This window comes from Manduca sexta, chromosome 28 (assembly GCF_014839805.1).
Source record: "Manduca sexta isolate Smith_Timp_Sample1 chromosome 28, JHU_Msex_v1.0, whole genome shotgun sequence".
Taxonomy (NCBI): Eukaryota; Metazoa; Arthropoda; class Insecta; order Lepidoptera; family Sphingidae; genus Manduca; species Manduca sexta.
Genome location: NC_051142.1, coordinates 5,220,087 through 5,240,164, shown reverse-complemented (window position 1 = coordinate 5,240,164; position 20,078 = coordinate 5,220,087). Strand labels below are relative to the sequence as shown.

The 20,078-nt window shown below is 34.0% G+C and overlaps 2 protein-coding genes across 9 annotated transcripts in view; one reads left to right on the top strand and one right to left on the bottom strand.

The window, feature by feature from the left end:
* Nucleotides 1–4,380: 4,380 nt before the first annotated feature.
* Nucleotides 4,381–7,346, top strand: LOC115454414. Its single transcript, XM_030183150.2, has 4 exons — nt 4,381–4,450; nt 5,985–6,196; nt 6,432–6,612; nt 7,042–7,346. The coding sequence occupies exons 1-4, from the start codon at nt 4,420–4,422 to the stop codon at nt 7,227–7,229; spliced, it is 612 nt and encodes a 203-aa protein (XP_030039010.1). The 5' UTR covers nt 4,381–4,419; the 3' UTR covers nt 7,230–7,346.
* Nucleotides 7,347–11,288: 3,942 nt separating this feature from the next.
* The window catches only part of LOC115453546 (dynamin), a 32,249-nt gene continuing 23,459 nt past the window's right edge, over nt 11,289–20,078 (bottom strand). For 4 of the 8 annotated variants that reach the window (XM_037444408.1, XM_037444410.1, XM_037444407.1 and 1 more), the window contains one exon: nt 11,289–13,520. In XM_037444408.1, the coding sequence (XP_037300305.1) occupies nt 13,457–13,520 (64 nt within the window). In that variant the 3' untranslated portion in view covers nt 11,289–13,456. Of the gene's footprint in view, nt 19,203–20,078 lie in introns of all 8 variants that reach the window. The other 4 variants (XM_037444411.1, XM_037444412.1, XR_005113287.1 and 1 more) reach the window with 3 other exon arrangements.

Sequence of the window (20,078 nt, the reverse complement as noted above, 5' to 3'; positions counted from 1 at the left end):
ATGTAGAACTAATTAGATAAGTGCGTTACAATTACATTTTACCTGCTTAATACTATGTAAAAACATAGAGTTTTGTATGAACGCGATAAACAATTATTCTTTTCATAAAGATTTACATTATTCTATATTCCACCTATGGTTTCTGTAATAATAACGTATGGACATAATGAATCAAAAATATGGGTAATGTAGTTCGACACTAAAAGTTTTACCGTGGCATGAACTAATTGAACGTAGGGCAACGCAGGGTCATGGTAAAACACAGCAATTTGAAATGTAATTAGCAAGTTTCGTCCATTTTGTTTTTGTTTTTTGATGTTGATGGCTGGAAGTGTGATGCGGCAGAGGCGAGGAGCGCGGCGCGGCGCGGCGCGGCGCGGCGCGGCGCAGGCGCAGCTCGCACCCGTCATTTCAATCTTTAAGAAATTCGGCGGCGGACACAAAGCGGTGATTGATGCGCCCGTTTACCGGCCTCGGTGGCACCACTAAAAAACGTACGCTTAATTAACTCGTTTGGCACCGCCGCTCATTAGAAATATTAATCAAACCGAGGCGGGGCGATAGTGCGCGTATGATGATGTATCGAGCTTTGATTACATTAACGCATTTGGCCGTCAGTAATTAAAACCGCGCCGGGATGTCTGAGGTCCAACAGAACAAAAGCTGATGTAGGTACGTGTTCGCCACTAATTTTAGTTCAACTAATGAAATACAAAGAATAATGATTTTACTAATTCGGTGCGGCAGGTGGCGGTTTTTACACGGCCGCATCACCTGTATGCACATAACATGGAAACGTTAATAAAGTTACCTACATCAAAAAATGCTCTCTTCTAATCAAATTCTTGGTCGGGCTTAGTTTATGTGATTATGTGTATTTTCTTATGTTCAACGTTCTCACACATGACATAGATAAATCTAATTTATCTATGGACATATTTATGTCGTAAAAAAGATTCATCTATATGAACATTTACTTAAGATTAATAGTTGGTAAATGCCTCCCTCATTCGCCAGTAATAACAGCTAATCAATCATGTTTAGAAAAAAGTTTTTTTAATGCTGATCACAAGAACACTTAGGAATATCAGAGAAATGTTCATAATCCAACAGCATTGTTCCTGATATTATAAAGAGAGATAAACAAGTCGAGGTCGGCCAGCAGTGGGCGTGCTGCGTCGTGCAAAGATGTAGCACAATCTAATCTCAATGAGATACACCCGACGCATAAACTAGCCGGCGATGCATGTAAGGCAGACGTGCCCAGTGCCCACAACACAGCTGGAATTTACCTATCTACCACTCCACGGAGGCGTTCAAAACTCATTCTTAACTCTGATAATGATACAAATATTGGTAAAGCGGTGCAGGCTAACAAACTAATGACGATTATAACACAGTATATCTTCCACCGATGACGTCATTTTTACTGCATTTAACTGCAATAAAAGCAGGAAAAATTGGTGATAACCATTTGAAAATAAATACAAGCTGTAATAGTAAACATTTCAATCTGTATTCTACTATTAACTGCTGCAATTGAACCCTAATAAAATAAGTAATTTTTGCCACAATTTATTTCATTATTTTTATTTTATTTTATCAATTATCATGTCATTTCGACCTTTCGATAAAAAAAAGTCTGTAGCTGCTATCTGTAATCAAATATCTAGCATATTTTATTAATTCAATAAAGTTAAGGTGCTCGGTTACGCCTGTGTCGACGTTTACGGCACCTCATAACTTATTTTAAAATTTTCCTGATATGTAGGGGTCAAGTTAGCAATTAACATATTTACTGGCGTTTATAATGGTTTTATGCAAAAACTATATTTAAAATCAAATAAGGAACGACAGGTGTTACGCAACAAAGCGCAGTAACAGTTATTGAGGGAGTCAATACAAGAAGCGCGTGCACGTACAACCGCAACCCCTAATGTATTCGTAACATCATTTTACATCTTACTATTGTTCACGTAAGCTGAAACATCCTTTGGTCCCAACTCTTAGGGTTCATGTTTCATTAAATAGTTTATTAACGAACCATCAACAATTTGTACACACTTTAAGTAAATTCTTGAACAAAGAATTGTATGAAACCACACAGGACGTATCGAAAACCCTGCGGTCCAACAGTAATACTAAACTTTTGTATATGCTCCATACATTTTCTTGCCGAACAACGAGAACTCACGCAGCGAAAGTAGATTATCAGCTACATAAATTATAATATTCAGAATAAATTGGAAATTTTACGAATTAACTGTGTATTCACAATTTTAATACAAATTGCCAATAAAATATACTGGACATGCGTTGATTAGTTAACACAAAGTATGAGATAAAATTCGTTAATTCTTAAAACGTTGTACATTAATGGGGCATAAACTCCAATTCCGGGAACTGAATCTTATTACCCGGCATAAAATGCGAACCTAGAATCCCCGGTTAACAGCTTTGTAACTAGACTAATAAGAAGATATACATTCACATGAAATGAAATGATTTATTTGAATCTGTAAAATGTTATACATTATTTAGATTCCGTCAATATTAACTCTACCACCAGTTACGAAAGCAGTTCTCACCAGAGAAGAACGGGCAAGAAACTCTGGTGTTGCTCTTTTAAAAATCATTTTAAGGTAAAGACTACAGTATACGATAAAGAGAGGAGAGAAAAAAAAATACGATTGGTTTTTTATTGTTTGTTTAGATCAGTTCATATATATGCTCGTGAAATAAGGAATAAATTAATTTAAATTGAGATATGACTGCATAACCCTCTCAGTACTTTCATATTATTTGCTCTTCGTGACTTTTATATACCTTTTTTTCTCGGAGTACGTTACTTACTTGGGTTTTAATTATTGTTCAGCAATTATTTCTCATGTTATAACATGATACACTCACGATTGTAACCTGTCCTGAAAATTGAAAACATATTTCAATAGATTTTTGGTATAAATCATCACAATAATGGTATTTAGTTCATATTATGTATAATGTCAATTCGTTAAGGACCGCTGGACGGGATGTGGCTATTTATTCTGTTTGTAGCTCGCTCATCGCTTCCACCAACGCACTCTCAATGACCAATGTTACGCATAGAAATGGACTTGACATAGGGCTCAGCAAAGATTTAAAAATATTACCAGATGTTTTAAGATACTACGCCTTATAATAATATCAGTCCTGTATTATATACTTGTCCACTGCTGAGCACGGGCCTCCTCTACTACTGAGAGGAATTAGGCCTTAGTCCACCACGCTGGCCTAGTGCGGATTGGCAGACTTCACACACCTTCGAAATTCCTATAGAGAACTTCTGAGATGTGCAGGTTTCCTCATGATGTTTTCCTTCACCGTTAAAGCGAACGATAAATTCACAAAGAATACACACATAATTTTTTAGAAAAGTCAGAGGTGTGTGCCCTTGGGATTTGAACCTGCGGAGATTCGTCTCGGCAGTCCGTTCCACACCCAACTAGGCTATCGCCGCTTTTTATTAGACAAATTATTACGCCTATTATACTACGCCTTATTGTTAGACAAATTACAATTAGAGACCCTTGATTTGATTACCATTATTAGTCTTTCTGTATGATTGTCGGTACGTCTTTATCGAGGCTCCAGTTTCTGAAAAGCAGCTTGTGAGGTCAAGCTATAGAATATTTAATTTGTTAGAGCAAGTCGCTGTCTGGTGGTAAGCGACTCGACCGCCCCTAAACAATGGCAACAACATACTTCTGTATGGCTCTTCTTACCTTTTAATTATATAGCAATAGATAGGTTTGCACTGCGCTCGTGATTCTATAGCATAAAATGTTAAGTATCATAAGCCCAATTATACTGGTAATTGGGCTTATGATACTTAACATTTTGGTGGTATGTCATATCCTTCGAATATCCATTTATCACATATCACTAGGGATCTGATTATAAAATAGTTTTTCTAATATTGTAGAGCGTAGCAAACTGCCGTACAAACCCATTCATGTCATCGCTTTTATATAGATAATTTTCTATTTCACAATTTGAATATATATAGAGTCAACCTTTGTGGAAAAAGAAGAGAAAGAGTTAATAGACCCTAAACAGCAACAATATTGCGAAATACTTCACTAAATGAACTACCTAATAATACTAATAAACTTTAGAAAAACTTTACGAATAAATATTCAAAATAAATAGTCAATTATTTTGGTAGGAATTTTTTCTTCGCTCTCTTGAAGATCTTAGTGATAAAGGGCATTTTGCGTGTTCATAGTAAATATATTGCAGTATATATATAAAATAAATGTGCCATATCCACAACGTATTGAATTTTAGGCAGAGGTTTTGCTAATCCCTCACATCCTTACGGCAATCAAGTGATTCAATTCATTACCTCATTCCGCCTCGCGCTCGGCCACGTTAGACATGTCACCGCACTCACAACTCATTATTGCAGGTAATCTCATTTTATTAGCATTTAACAATCACTTTATGATGCTGGTAAATCTATTAAGACGCAGTTCGATTCGATAACCGTAGAATTTACCGTAGTAAAGTAACATAAGTGTTAATATTAGTGTTACAATATGAACAAGTAAATTGCACTACCTTTAGTTTCTTTAATTTGTGCTACTAGTTATAGTAAATAAAAGACTAATATTTTTTTTTTAAATCTGACCGTTAAAGGAACGAAGGCCTTTCCAGTCTTGTCCCAATTATACTGTACATTTACGGGCTGGTATTGTTATTAAGAACCATTGCTACAATTTCTGGACGATATAACAACTCTGCCAAATGTGTTATATAATACTTTCAGCGTTCTAGATTACTTAATGTGTAAATAAATTATATATATTTTGTAGTTATTATATTAACCTAAATTATAAATAAATTATTTATATTATACCTATATAAATAATAAATACTGCTCCTTCTTTCTAAAATTATATTTATAACTATTAGACCCCGTTCAAGTTAAAGGCATTTAAGGTGCGTTTGAAACACCCCTCTTTACTAATACACTGACCCCCCTATCGCATGTCGCTATAACATTCACAAACCAACTCACTTTTCGACTCAGAGTTGAGAAGCGTTCGACACACGCCATCCCAAAGTCTGCAAAATATATGAATGCCTGTCATCTGTACGAACGGTTTAATATGATTTTCTGTAGACGTTAAATCTAATTAACCGCACCATGTTGAGTGAAGGTTTCAATTCTTCAATGAGTACATATTTTATAAATGCTTTACATATTGCTATACATTTTTTATATTACTCACTGATCCGCCAGCTTGAAACTTTTGTTCGGAAATAAAATGTAGACTATATGTTAATGTAACACCTTGTCTCTTCTTCTTTCTGTATCGCATACATATACGTTTATTTCTAAGAATTTAAAAATCTTATGAACGTGCACAACGAAGGCTCTGCCATCTATTGGCGCAATCTGAAACAATACTTGGCATTGTCATAAAATATAACAAGCAAAAATAACATTCAATTTGTTGATTATAAATTGTTGTATATCAAATGGTGTATAGCGCTATTAAGTACGTAAGAATAGTACCTACTTACATTCCATAGTTATGTGAAAAGTGACAAAAAATATTGTAAAATGAAACATAAATTTGAGTTCCAAAAGCATTTAGAAATCTTTTATAATGAAATTTGTAAAAGTAAATTAATTTCCTAGTTAATATTCAATCCAAATAAATCAGTAATTGAGCGAACAAAACCTCATAAATTTCATTCATTACCATCCAAATAACTAGCTCCCATCTAAAATAAAAACAGATTCTGATTATGCTGCCTCTTAATAATAATCGGCCGGAACTAATATTTTATAATTTTTGTTATATTCCAATAATGTATAAACAAATTAATATCTCGGGAAAGTCTCTTTTTTATCCTCAGTGTGGCTGCTATATCAGTTTTGTGCTGCCACCTAGGGTACGTAAACGTTCTTTATAGTAATATAAAATCCTTAGTTTCAGCATTTCTTCTGGTAGGACTTGTCCAAGCAAGTTCTAAACCCCACGACAGGCATGAAAAACACAATACATGCCAGGAGTTCACCCAGGGCCAGGTGTTCAACGATAGCCAAGCCATCGGCACGTGGCATCTACTGCATTTTAAGACAGAAAAGACTAACGGATCAGGAGAATCACACTGCGTGCAATTTTCTTTGATTTCCGATCAGGTATTACGAAATGTTGTTCAGTTATTATTTAATTTGAGTTATACTTCTAGGAACAATCTGGATTGAATAAAGAAAATGTACTAAATAAAATTCACTATTTAAAAGAATAGGATATGATTGTATAAACACGAAAATCATATTATATTTGTAATCATAACTGTATGATTTACCTACGTTGTAAGTAGAATAAATACATGTCTGGTACAAAACTTAACAGTTTACATAATATTTCTAGGAACGCGAAGACCTACAAAACTTGATAGGGAAATACGTAGAGAATCTTAAATGGGAGAACTTAACCTTGAAAATGCAGATCCCGTGTGCAAGTATATCGACCAACAAGACACGTGACTATTACCTCGAGCGATTAGAAGGAGATGGTTCGTACAGAACTCTACAAATGCCGCCATCGACGGGTGAGCTTTGAATTTACAATTTCGAAATTAATAATATTACTTAATTATTTTATCTAACTTTATTGAAATATCCAGATATAAATTTTATAACTTATGAAAACAACTGCAATCATCTTAGTAGTTGATCAGTTCTTCTCGATTGACCGTGAGATGACTCACCAATGTGATTCACCGCTGGATTCACCCGTTCAGTATTTATGTTTGCATCCGATGGTTTCATACATTTTTTTCGTGGATTTTTATTTTTATAACTATCAAAATTACAGTTGTACAACACATAGTTGACAAACAATTATCATAATACCAAAACTGTTTTAAGATGAATATATTTTTTCATAAATTGTCGTTATAACAAGGAACCATGTTTTCCGAATTTGATATGTAATGAATCTATCAACAATATACATAATAAATGGATTTATGTTTTAGCAAAATTAGACTTGGCAGAGTTCCATCGTTACCCAATGAGGTTGAAAATAATTGAATCCCAATACTTAGGCATGATGGACTGCCATGAAAAATTTATGTTCTTGATGGGCAAGCAGCCTCCAGAAGGAAGAGAACTGGATGAACGATTGAAGAAAATGATCGACGCATATTGGCCTAATGAATCTTAGCGAGAATTTATCTTATACTTAGTCTAAACATGTTCATTGAATTGTAGTTTTGTTTTATAACCGTCTGACTGTATCATTGTATATGTAATAAATATTTTAGTAAATAGTAAATAACAATATTTATTATTATTTATAGCTCTCTTTCTTATCTATCCCCAAAAAGTTATTAACATATACTCAATTAGACAAGATTATAATTTAAAAAAATAATTAAACAGTACACAAGTTCTATATATCCAAATTGGCGCATTTACGATTCATGTCGTAATGCAATAAGTGAAAAACATTTTTGAGTTATACATATCGATATTCTAATTATATTTTATTGTATTACAATAATTGCCCTCCATGTGTGGACTATAAAAACGTACAAATATCGAAATAATCACGAGACCAACGGGCCATTACTTCCACCCCAACAGTAAGAGCGCAAGCCCTTACAAACACTAAAGCACCACTCAAATTAAGTGTGGCTCGATCAACAGTCATTTTCGGTTACAATTAACCACACATTTGAGTGAAAAGTCAACCACCCACTCCAATTGATTTATTGTGTCCTACACGAGTTCCGCCATTTTGTGGCGGGAATTGTGTTTTATGAATTGTAATATAGAACTTTACTAGAAGTGCACATACTTATATTAAAATACATCAGGTTATTGATAATTCCTCCATTCATAAATCTTACAAAATTATTCTTTGTAAATACTTATTTATTTTAAAACATTTTTTTAACAATGGCGTAGAAGCAGAAGACATCTTTTTGTTACCTATACTCACTAAAGATATTTAATGATTTACAAATTCTTACGATAGAGTAAGCTACATTATTCCTGGGTATATTTATAGGATATACTTTTATTTGAATTCTATTCATATTAACTTTTGTTTAATACTGTCCTAGCTTACTACTTCACTTACTGTCGTTTCTTTAAGCATATCTTAACTGAAAAATAAGGCATACATGCCTACCTTAGTGTAGTCGTTTATTGAATTAACGTATATTATTGTTGTACCTTCCATCAACGTTTTATGTCAAGGCGCCATGGCGTGTGCCGCGGAGGGTGCAACGCTGTTCATTTGTCTAAATGCAGTAGCGTTTTGAAGGGCACTCCACACGAAGGGCTGGGAAAGTATTGCACTTTACAAAAAGTTAAAACTGTGCTCGACTATTGAAGTGGTTGGCTGTTTCATTAACCGTTGTCCTTTTTGTTTTATAGCAAGTGGTTGATTGCTTTCTAATAATTATTATATAATTTAAACGTATTTATAGATAGCTATCGATCACAAATAATTTTGCTTAACTTTTTTAATGATGCTATCATTAAACATAAACCTATTAAAGGCAAAGTAAATAACAATAAAGTTTGTAAATTACACTTTCATGTTAATAACAATAGAAATCTTTCATCAAGTCGTTATTAAAAGTTGAAATAATAATAACCGCTAAATAAAACTGATAAGAAATCTGACGGTCGAAGTAATAATGAAAGAAACGTATAATTTTCGGCTGTTTGGTCACCGTATCGACGGTAAAGTTTTTCAATTACATGTAGAGCTGATATTCTAACCTAATTACCGTAACAAAAAAAATGTTAAAGCAAACTTGGTCAAAGATATATGAAAAAATACTATATTATTTGGGTGCAGTGCTATTAACGATTAAAAATATAACGAAATGTGAAAGTTGATTGTAATTAATGGAAACCTTGAAATCTTTTAGCACGAATAATTCAATCAAACTATTTTTTACAAATATCTATTACAATAAATATCTAAATATGAGTATAAACATACATCATATCCAGACAAAACCCTATTAAATTCCCGACATTCGCAAAAATAATCCATTTGGCATTATCCATTAATTAACAAAATCCATTACAAAAGGCATTTTAAACACAGGTAGGTATATAATGTTTTCTCATTAAGTGCATGTAGGTGTATTCAGCCGTCAATGTTCGCGTATCAACGTTATGGCGCGCTCGCGGTTGTCGGTTCGAATAGCGTGATTGAACACTCGTTTACTGCGTGCCACACACCTGTAATTACTGTATATGGCCGTATGTTAATTGTTGGGAAAATTTGGTGCGCGCGTAATGAGCGAGGGTGACTTTCTGACTTGTGGGAACGCGCCTATTGCCAATTAAATTAGACAACTGTTTAATTACGTCCACAGATTTAAAACCCCGCGTCTGTCACATTTGCTTTAAATTAGGGATACTTATACCAAATTATGAGGTATTTTTTACGTAAAAGAATGATTAACGTGAGGAAAGGGAGATAATTTTGTGTAATTAACAACTTCTAGCATTGTCACTTTGTTAGTTTTAAGTAAAAAAATACAATTATATAAACGTTGTTTCGTAAATCAATTTCTAAGTAGTCAAAAAAAGTAGAGTCGGCATGAAATTATTATGATCATGAATCTTTCTTAATCAAACTACAACATACCCAAGTACTAAAGATACAAGGCGAGTATAATTACAAAAAAAAACTAAGAAATTACCTTTAGACTGCTATATACGTGTTGCCTAGTTAACTCAGTATAAAATACTTTGTAAAATTATGCCAACCCCTCGATAGCAGTTAGGCGCCCATAGCAGTATCGTTTAGCGCTCGAAGTAAATTACTCAGATTTGCATAGCTAATCGGATGGTTACACGCAGCCTGCGATAAGGGAAATATGTAGTACAATGATTTACATTCGTTACTACTTCACTGCTTACATTTATTAAATCCGACCTAACTAAACGGCACGATTTACGACTACGCCTGTAAATTTGTTATAGCCATGTCTTAGATCGAATGTAACAATACGTTTAAACTAAAACTAATCTAATATAGAGGAAATCGGTGTTTCAATTTGAAATCCTGTAAATATACTTAGTGAGAAAATAATTCATGCATTTTAGAACTGACAAAAACGAGGTAACCTACTTACACTTGACATGGCAAACGAATTGGTGAATGAAGACAATTTTGTCTATCATTTTATTTAGTACATAATAGCATATGAATTACAATCCATTGAGTAACAAACCGAGACTAAGTGCAGCCGAATGTTTCCGCTCGTCCACTCTCCGCGGCCATTACGCGCGGAGAAACGACGCCGATAGAATTACCGGCCACTGTATAATTTGATAGGGAAAATGATTGATACAACAATCACACGTAATCAGAATCGTGTCGGTGCGATTAGGCCCCCGCGGGCCGCGACACAGGGCGCCGCGCCACACCACATCCCGACAATTGCTCACCGACGATTTAATCAAGTCCCCGTTCCTAATGGCTCTCTCTCTTCATTAAATTGTAATAATGGAATCTTTTTTGTCTTTGCGGTGTATATTGGGCGTGGTCCGAACCTTAATGTGGCTAATGATCTATACTTACTTACTACTCGCCCTTTCTTTTCGTTGTAACCGCATTTATTTACCTATCGTGGCCACGTAGCGGCAAATAACCGCAAACCCGCGAACAACAGCTTTGATCCGTATCTGGATCGCATTAAACCTAAATCATAACTTCAATCACAGTCGTTCTTTACATAAAACTTACCTAATTTACAAAGAAAAACTAGCTTGTTTTCGGAAACGTTTTCACGTAGTTAAATGCGCACCCCGTCATGCGATTCGACAATTAGCAACGGCTCTGGGCAGGAAAGGGAAAAATAAGTGTAACTTTGGTTAAATTTATCAACCACTCAAATACTCATAGGAGTATATACGAATTAGATGTAGGTTTCTCCCAAATATGATCATAATCGTGAAAATTTACAAATTGTTAAATATATTATAGAATCTATAGATATTCTATGCGATTTATTTTACGTGTACCAATGCGTCAGACTCTGCCATGCTAATTTCTTTCCATTTAGCAAGCTTAATGATCCAGTAACGACAATATTTTCGTTTTATAGCCCCAACTTCTTCCATTTAGATTACTTAGCCACCAACAACCCTTCCCAGTGTTGTCAATAAACACGAAAGTTGTTGATAATGGCTAACCGACATAATATGGGAAAATGATTTGTTTTTCGTTGGCAAATAAAAGAAGTTATATTTTATATACACATTTATTACAATTGCATACAACAGTATACAAGTATAAACAAGTCTACAATATTACTTTACATTTATATACACGTTACAACCTGGCACGCGAATATATCAGGTATGACGCAATGGGAATGTATGATAAATAACCCCTAAAATATACAAAACAATAATTACAGAACATCGACCATTGAGTTTTAACTAAAAACTATTTGACATCTATACTATATCCAAACATCGGAAGTAAAAATAGTATGAATTTACAAAAATATCCTTTGTGTATTCCCAGTGGAAACCGGAGAGACTTGATGTAAAGAAGAGGTAATATAGTCAAATAAATAATTTAAAAATTATCCATAATTATGACAAAATATATTTTACACACAACAATAACAATTAAGTAGTATAAGTCAGCGATTTGAGCTATCATTTTAACTTTTAGGCAAATTAACGATTCTTAATTATATCTCTCCAGTTCCTGTTTAATTTCTCCTTCAACAAATTTTATCGATACAAAAGTAGTAATAAATTAGTGTCTACTTAAAACTAAGCATTATTTGCAGTTAATCTCTATGTTCTAAGAGTTATATCCAGATTGGCGTACACGCCTTAATCGCGCGGTACAAAAATATATTGTAAGATATGTAACTGTAAGTTACTGCATACATTCCTTGTCTAGTACGATACACAAACAGTGTCATCATATTTTGAGCTGGTTTGAAACTCGTTCCTTACAGCCCTATACCCACCCTTTAATCGCAAAGAAATAATAATAGCTGCAAAGCTACCAGGAAACCTTCCAGCCAGCCAAAATGATTGTTAACTCTGTAAAGAACCTACATAAAGCACTCGTTTAGGGCTCGTTCAAGGCGCGTGCGGGAAACTAGATATACCCTTAGCAGCGACTTGTGATATTAAATTGTGATGCACCGTTAAATACCCCGCAAACTATCTTAAAATAGTAATTATCTAATATTCTGATGCGAATACAATGCTTTGTTTATCAAGTTCGTTGAAGCGGGTTAGACTTATTCAATTTAATACATATTTCTATTGTGGAATTTTAATTCTTTATAGTAATTATTTTTTTATTGTTATATTAATTCATATATAATTTCACATCTAAATTACTCAGCACTTTCGGTTACCTTCTGTGAGTGACTTTCTTTCATTTCGCGATTGTTCTCTTTAAGTAAAATTTACCAACAAGCATTTTTTTAAAGCAAACAACCTACTGTTGCTTGTTGAACAACCAAACTGTTCAACAACCTAAACCTGAATAAACTGTCAGTCGACAAAAAAATCTGTAGTCTACGGGGACCCTTTTATAGTACAGGAGTTCCAGTACTCGTACTTCGTAAATGTTTTTATAAAACCTCTTAGTCACGTGCCAGGCCTTCTGTTAAATGCCACAGTAATGCGGTTACACATATTAAATTCCAAGATTAAGTATTTCCGCAAAGCAGAACGAACACTTCCATTACAGTAGCCTCTTCTAAGGAGAACAATCCAACATTCTGTCAGTCGTATGGCACGACAATTCTTATAAGAAACAACGGTGAGCCGTTTGTAAGGGGACTAAGCATACAAACGATACGCTTTAAAGTATCTCAACATCTATTAAAGAAGTATATAACGTAGCGTGTGACTCGGGCCTTAAGCCGCCTCAAGGAATTCACTCTGACTTTATATTTCTATATAAGTAGAAGAATCTTTTATACATCAAACATTATATTTTTTTTAATAAGAGTTGTCATACACATCAAATTTAATAAGTCGAAGCAATAACTATGCAATAGTTGTGCATTGGCAACAGAAACGCTTGTTTAATTTATATAAAGTTAAATTTTAGTGGTCTTCAGCGCCATTTTAATCGACACATATTATTGCATAGATTTAATGTTCATTAACATCGATTTCATACATTGATTATGTCTGAACATTGACGATTATCTTAAATAATAATTTGTCTAAAGTGAGTAAAACTAGCCTTACTCGCAATTAGACACAGAAATTCGACATCGTTCTTTGAAGTAATCACAGTTCATTGTGTTCTTCTTTAACTAATTAAATACTTTGCGTAAATCTAAGCATTAAATATAAGGCAATATACATAATAGAAACATATTTACAGTAAAGCTTATTATAGACGATGGCGAAGAGTGGGCGCGTTCAAAATGGCCGACCGTTCTGCGGTCGCTCGGGCAGCTTCGGCGGCATATTGGGCACCGGTCGGCTATAGCGTTGGAAAATAAAAAATAATTAACATCAAAAACATTTATAACGTACAAAAACTAGATACATTCATGGAAGTGAGTTAACTGGAAGGTACAATGAGATAAGCTAGACTGTGGAAGCTCGTGACATAGATTTTAGCTTAACGTGCCCGTGGATGCAGTGAGATATTCATGCAAAAATTAATGGTTTAGGTGTTATGTATAAATCACGTAGGACACATTTCAGGGTTTCATTATGGCATGCCGTCTACATTTATAAGGACCACAACATATTATACTTTTAGAATTGGCGAACGGTGATTCACAATCGATCCCAATAAACGAATAAATTACTGCAAAGTCTAATTGCAATTTTCAATAAGCGATCCCGATCGCTTTATTCTATCTATCTCAAAATTGACCAATCAGAACAAAGTTATTTTGATTGGTTTATGTTTGGAATCGGATTTAAGATTGAGATTGGGATCATTTATTGACAAATAAATGATCCCAATCTTAAATTGACAATGGCTGTAAATAAGTAATTTTTAAGTACTACAAATAATCTTTATCCTACTTGTCTTTTTTTTGTCAATCAAAAGCTAGCGGCTAGAATCATTCATTGGAATTGTTCGTTAAATGCCAGAATGAACAAAAAAACGCCATAAAGACACTACGTTAAAAATAGGAACAAAAACGGAATACAGCGTCTATGTAATGACTAAAACGCGTAAATTCTATAGAGATCATGACTACAAGTCGCTAAAACAATATTAAACATCTACGCAGCTACAAGATTCCAGATTTTGTAGCCGCGACCACCATTGTCAACATTATGTGCATTATATGACGTGGCCCCGAATAAATGAGCAATTTTCGCAAAAAAATACACACTCTTAACACATGCACTAAACCGCAATACGCTTGCAAGCAAACCTCTTCAACTCTATCATAATATAATATTTCAATAAGATGTACTTCTATTATTGTTCAACATTACTATAGCAGGGGTGAAATGTCCGCAGCCTAAGGACTCGCCTACATTATATATGAACCATTTAAATACAAACATTTTTAGTTTTTGAACGCGTCGTAAACCTATGTACATAGCTTAATACGATGAAAATGGTTGAAAGCACCTCCGGCGCTGACCGTCTCCCTTTAATATCTTTGTATCGTGTTAATAAATCCTTAAGTATGACAACCATTTTTATTAATCCATTTCGATGTTTAATACACCTTGGTTACTTAATATGCCTTAATGTAATAATTTATAGTAAGCACAAGCTAGGCGTTAACTCCCTTTTGATACACCGCGACATTTCCCCTGCTAAAATACATAAACAGATATTTATAAGTGGAACGATAATAGTTTCTTATTGAAATATATACCGCAGTACGGATTCGGCTTACCTAATAACGCATCCGGTCATATAATCTGTATTGTTAGTGGGATATAAAGCCGTCATTAAACAAATTCAAACTACTGAAATAAATCAAACGTCTTTAGTACACATATAGCATTTAATTACTCTATTTATACAGCATAAGATTAACAATATTCATAAACTATATCAAATCCAACAATCACTGTCTATACGTTTTATTTCGATGATACTAACGCTATTAACAAGAGAGAGCAAAACTTTACATGATTGAAATATTTATTATTTTCGTATATTTCGCTAATATCAATAGAGCAAAGAGACAGACTACTGTAAACACTTCATTACGCGTAGGAACTCCGTTTACTGACGCCCCTCACGGCTCACCACGGCGGAGACCACCGACACCGGCGTCCACGAACACCAACTACTCCTTCCGACATCTACCGTTAATGAGTTAATCGTAGTGGAATATCATGCGAGCGATCAACATCGTGTACTACACGTGACGAATGGTGAACATTCCAATATACAATGTAGCATTTAATTATGAATTCATGTTGTATCACCATCAATAAAACATTTCTAATAATTGACCAAAGGTAGTGCTAACAGCAATAATATAAGAGACAACTGCTTTGGTCTAAGCCATTATAAGTACGATTAGGTTTACAATACAAACGTTTAACAGGTATCATATCGTGATGTTTCATAATATAAGTGAGTGCAATCTAACACTACGTCGTACTGATGCACTTTTTACATATACAACGTCAACAAACAAGCCGGGCTATAATTCCGAGTAAATGTAAATGCATTAGTATTAGACGTCTCGCAACTAGTCGACTGTAAATAGATATCCGATGCGAGACACAGTTCTAAACAAACTACCGGAACACCTAAACACCGACGTGTTACTGCGAAATGAAACGTCGACACTACGCGCTACGCGACGACTGTCCGGTGCGGGAACGACAAACAACAAATGTATCTTTACACTTTACACTAGCATTTATAAAACAAAATGATATGCTCGTTTGTGTCTCCCGACTGCCTCCTCACCATGACCCTCGGGAGCTTGCGATGCCGACTCCAAATAATCCAATGTACAACTATCTTAAGCCATCGAACGTAACATTTATACTCATCCATCAACATAATGACGTCACCATAATCATAAAAAAATCATCGTAAGCGCTAAATAATCAAACAGTGCTTCAACTATTGCGTATACCTCATATGCTCCACATAATCACGAAGCACTCTCAATAATTACAATTAAATATAATTCATATTTAATACTGAATTTATTTGAATTTCACTACTGTACACATCATGTCATAAATCGAAACTACATAACACATTTGTCAGGTTTCAAAATCATTAAAAACTCTCATAGTAATGCTAAAATATATGTTAATTTATATTAAAGGGACTTGGAATGTAGAACATAGCGGTCGATATGTGTGTGATCTTCAAATAGGTACATAATACGCTCGCCATAAAACAACGGGCTCATTGCCAAAACTATTTTTAACATATAAAAATATGAATCAAGATTTACACTAACCTATAGATCGGAACACAATACTATATACAATTTACATATAACGGTAACGTTGATTGCGATCACAAACAGTGATATTATTGGACACGTCACTGGAAACATCCACAATATTTGTAAGCAAAATAAGTGCTTTAGTTTGGAGTGTATTAGAGAGTACAAAAATATGTGATAAAAGCACATACGAAAATAAACAATTACGCCTCTGAATTGTTGGAAACCTATGCAATATTAGTCGACAAGGCGGGACATTTCCAGTGCCGCTAGAAGTGCTCAACGATTTTTATTAAAATAAGCAAATATTTTTTACAAAATACTTTAGGCATATGTTATGAGCAAATAGATCACAATACAAAAGGTGAATATTTAAGTTAAATCATTAAAACAAATATGCTGACACAACATAAAGAACATAGCAGTGTGGTATCCAGTAAAACATAAAGGTGTTGTTAAGCACAGACCACATAAAGTGTAGGTACACGATGACCTTATATTTATATACTGGCAATAAATTTAATCGTATAAACAAAACATATTTTAACGCCTCCACAGTAAATTATTGAATATTCTCAATACTTTTGACCGTAACAGTACTGCATCAGACACTGCCCGCAGCTTGATTTTAAAAATGGCGGACAATAGTATGATATCTCGCCAATGTTCATAATCTTTGCCGGCCCGACGTCACACTGAAGGCTAGCACGGCGTTATCAAAACATTTGAGGTTACAGCACAGACACAAAGCATCGTGTTACGTTATACAGCGTGTCCTAGATCTTTAACAATCGGCAAGTCCGAAGTGGAACACTGTTATCAGAGTATTATCACAATTGGGTACAAAGTAACTGCAGTCACACATGAAGAAAAGTACACGGAAAGCATTCGTATGTCTGTGCGTATACCACCTGTTTCAAATTATAAAATGTGATTTGATTTAAGCTGAAGAAAGACCTTTTTTAAAAATCAGTCATAATAATCTTACTACGAGATCAACACTAATACTTCCAATGTCGATAAACTTCTGAACAATATAAATATTTTTTGTTTTGATGATATAATTTTATTGAAAACAGTCACAATTTTTAATACTGTATTGTTAATGTAGTGGTAGTATACGCACGGACCCATCAGCTTGACAAGACACACACTGGAGAGCGGAACAGATGTTAGTGTCGGAGTAGAGTGCGGGTTTACTTGAACCGTGCGAACGCGGAGCTGAGTTCGTTGATGGCGGCGTTGGTGACGGCCTGCCCGACGGCCTGGTTGACCTGCGCGCGCACGTGCGGCGGCACGTGGTGCAGCGCGCCCGCCGCGCCCGCCGCGCCCGCGCCCGCCGCGCCCCCCGCGCCGCCCGGCCTCCTAATTGTTATTGGTTATCTTAAGTATACCGACACTCTCAAATCGATAGACTATCGATATTTGAATAAGACTGAAGAATATCCTTTCATGTTTAAATATATGTTTAATTATTGAAAAAAATATCGATATAGTATTTTTATCGATAATCTGCCGATGACTGTAGGTTCGAGGAATAGGACAAACAACAAGTAAATACACGAAAAAAAATCATCATGATCTCTCACAATTTCTCTGTAAGATATTGATGTAATGTAACCGCCATAATTTGATAAAGCAAGCGAATACAAATATAATATGTCTTACAGGGCAACTGTGAACAAATTATATAATGTCAATCAAACTCAAGTATGTAACATCCTTCACTCTTACAAAAATTCCAGAATAATCTCAAACATTATTACAAAAATTTAAGTATAGAAAATTATTTGACAAAAAGCAAAACAACATTTGAAATAATATTTATTGAAATGTTATTGTAAAAATTGTACACAAAATTTCAGTGATAAAGTTCCATTAATAGATTGAAAGATAGTAGAAGGACACAAAGATTAGTAACACTTTGAAGACCACACACATCGGTGCACACGACCATGCAATGCTATTGCCTCTGCATTAGCAGACTATATACAACTCTTTAAAAATATACAAAAAGGCGGACTGTAAACATTTTGTCCCTTTATTAATAGTTTTAAGCATTTAAAATTGTTCCACCAACATCTAATATATTTAGTAAACGCGAGTCTCGTGGTAGGCAGCCAAAATTCATTGTTCGATGATTCCACAACCATAACCGTTTCTCGTATAATTTCATATTCGATGCAGCAAATAAACGGAATACAAGATAAAAATATATTTGTGCATCAACCAGTGTTCCTTTTCGTTTGTCGGCTGCCTACACGAGAAGTTTAAGCAGATAATTTCATATTTTATTTACTCTAATAGATACTGATAAACTTCAGTAATATTTTCATTATTAATGGAAGCAATATTTTTTCAGATGTATCATAAGTATTTGATCATTTAATATTACTAATAATATTGTATATAACATATGTATAATTTATATATAAAGTTATCTGACAATTGTTAACTTATCACTTGAAAACAGCTTCGGTTTTTAAACAAAATGTATAAATATAGAAGATATTTTGACATAATATAGTTTAGCATAAATATCTACACAAAATAACTTCCAATTTTTTATTTAGAACATCTAAAACCATTCCAAACAAGTAAACCTTTGCTTAAACATATAGGGCTTAGTAAGTAAGTTAATACAAAATAGTAATTAGCAATAAGTTAACAACATGATCAGAGTTAGTACCTTATTGTTCGTACGTAAATTATATTAGTTAGTTAATGGGCACGTGTCGGGGTCGCACGCTTAGCGCCGCCTGCGAAAACACACAACTTCTGCACTGCTTATATCAAATAATATTACCTTATATCTTAAGGACATATAGGAGTCTGTTTCAAAAAATTTGCACAAGCGAATGCATTTCAAATGTGGCAACATTAGCATAATTATCCGGCATTAAAGACATTTATTGCAATACATATTATTAATTAAATAATATAGTGATTTGTTTTAATTTAAAATAAGACAATGTGGGGAAGATCTACCTTACTCTTACTAACGATTGTAATTTAATAGTATATAATATAAATGTGAAAGGTTCTGAAAATATCCCGATGTTTGTACGTTCGTTAGAAGTAACTGCTGAACTGATTTGTATGAAATTCAGGACACGGGTAGACCATATCCTGGATAAACACATAGATTATTTTTATCCCGGAAATATGCACACATTGGAAAAGATGTTTTTTTTGGGTGAATTTTTTTATAGATAGCGTTGGCGTCACCCATTGTTTTAGGAACTTTTGTAACGAGAAAGTTTTTTTACGCATCGAATAAGCGAGCAACACCTAGTAATAAAGTGTAAAGAAACGCGATAAAATTATTATGTATTAATCTTGTAATAAATAAAATTTCGTAAGTAAAATTTACGTCTTTTTTGGTTGTTGTAGTTTTTTCCTACACAATTGAACATCATTAATTACAAAATAATAAATAACTTATTTGTTAACATACTACATACTAACTTGTCAAATAAACTAAAAACGGTGGCAACATTATTTTAAAGAAACTGCAATAATGTGTGAACCCAATTCAATAAATAAAATAAGAAACGTTTTTATTTAAGTCAGATCTATCCAAATTGAATACAAATTATAATTCAATATTTTCAAAAAAATATAGTTTACCTATT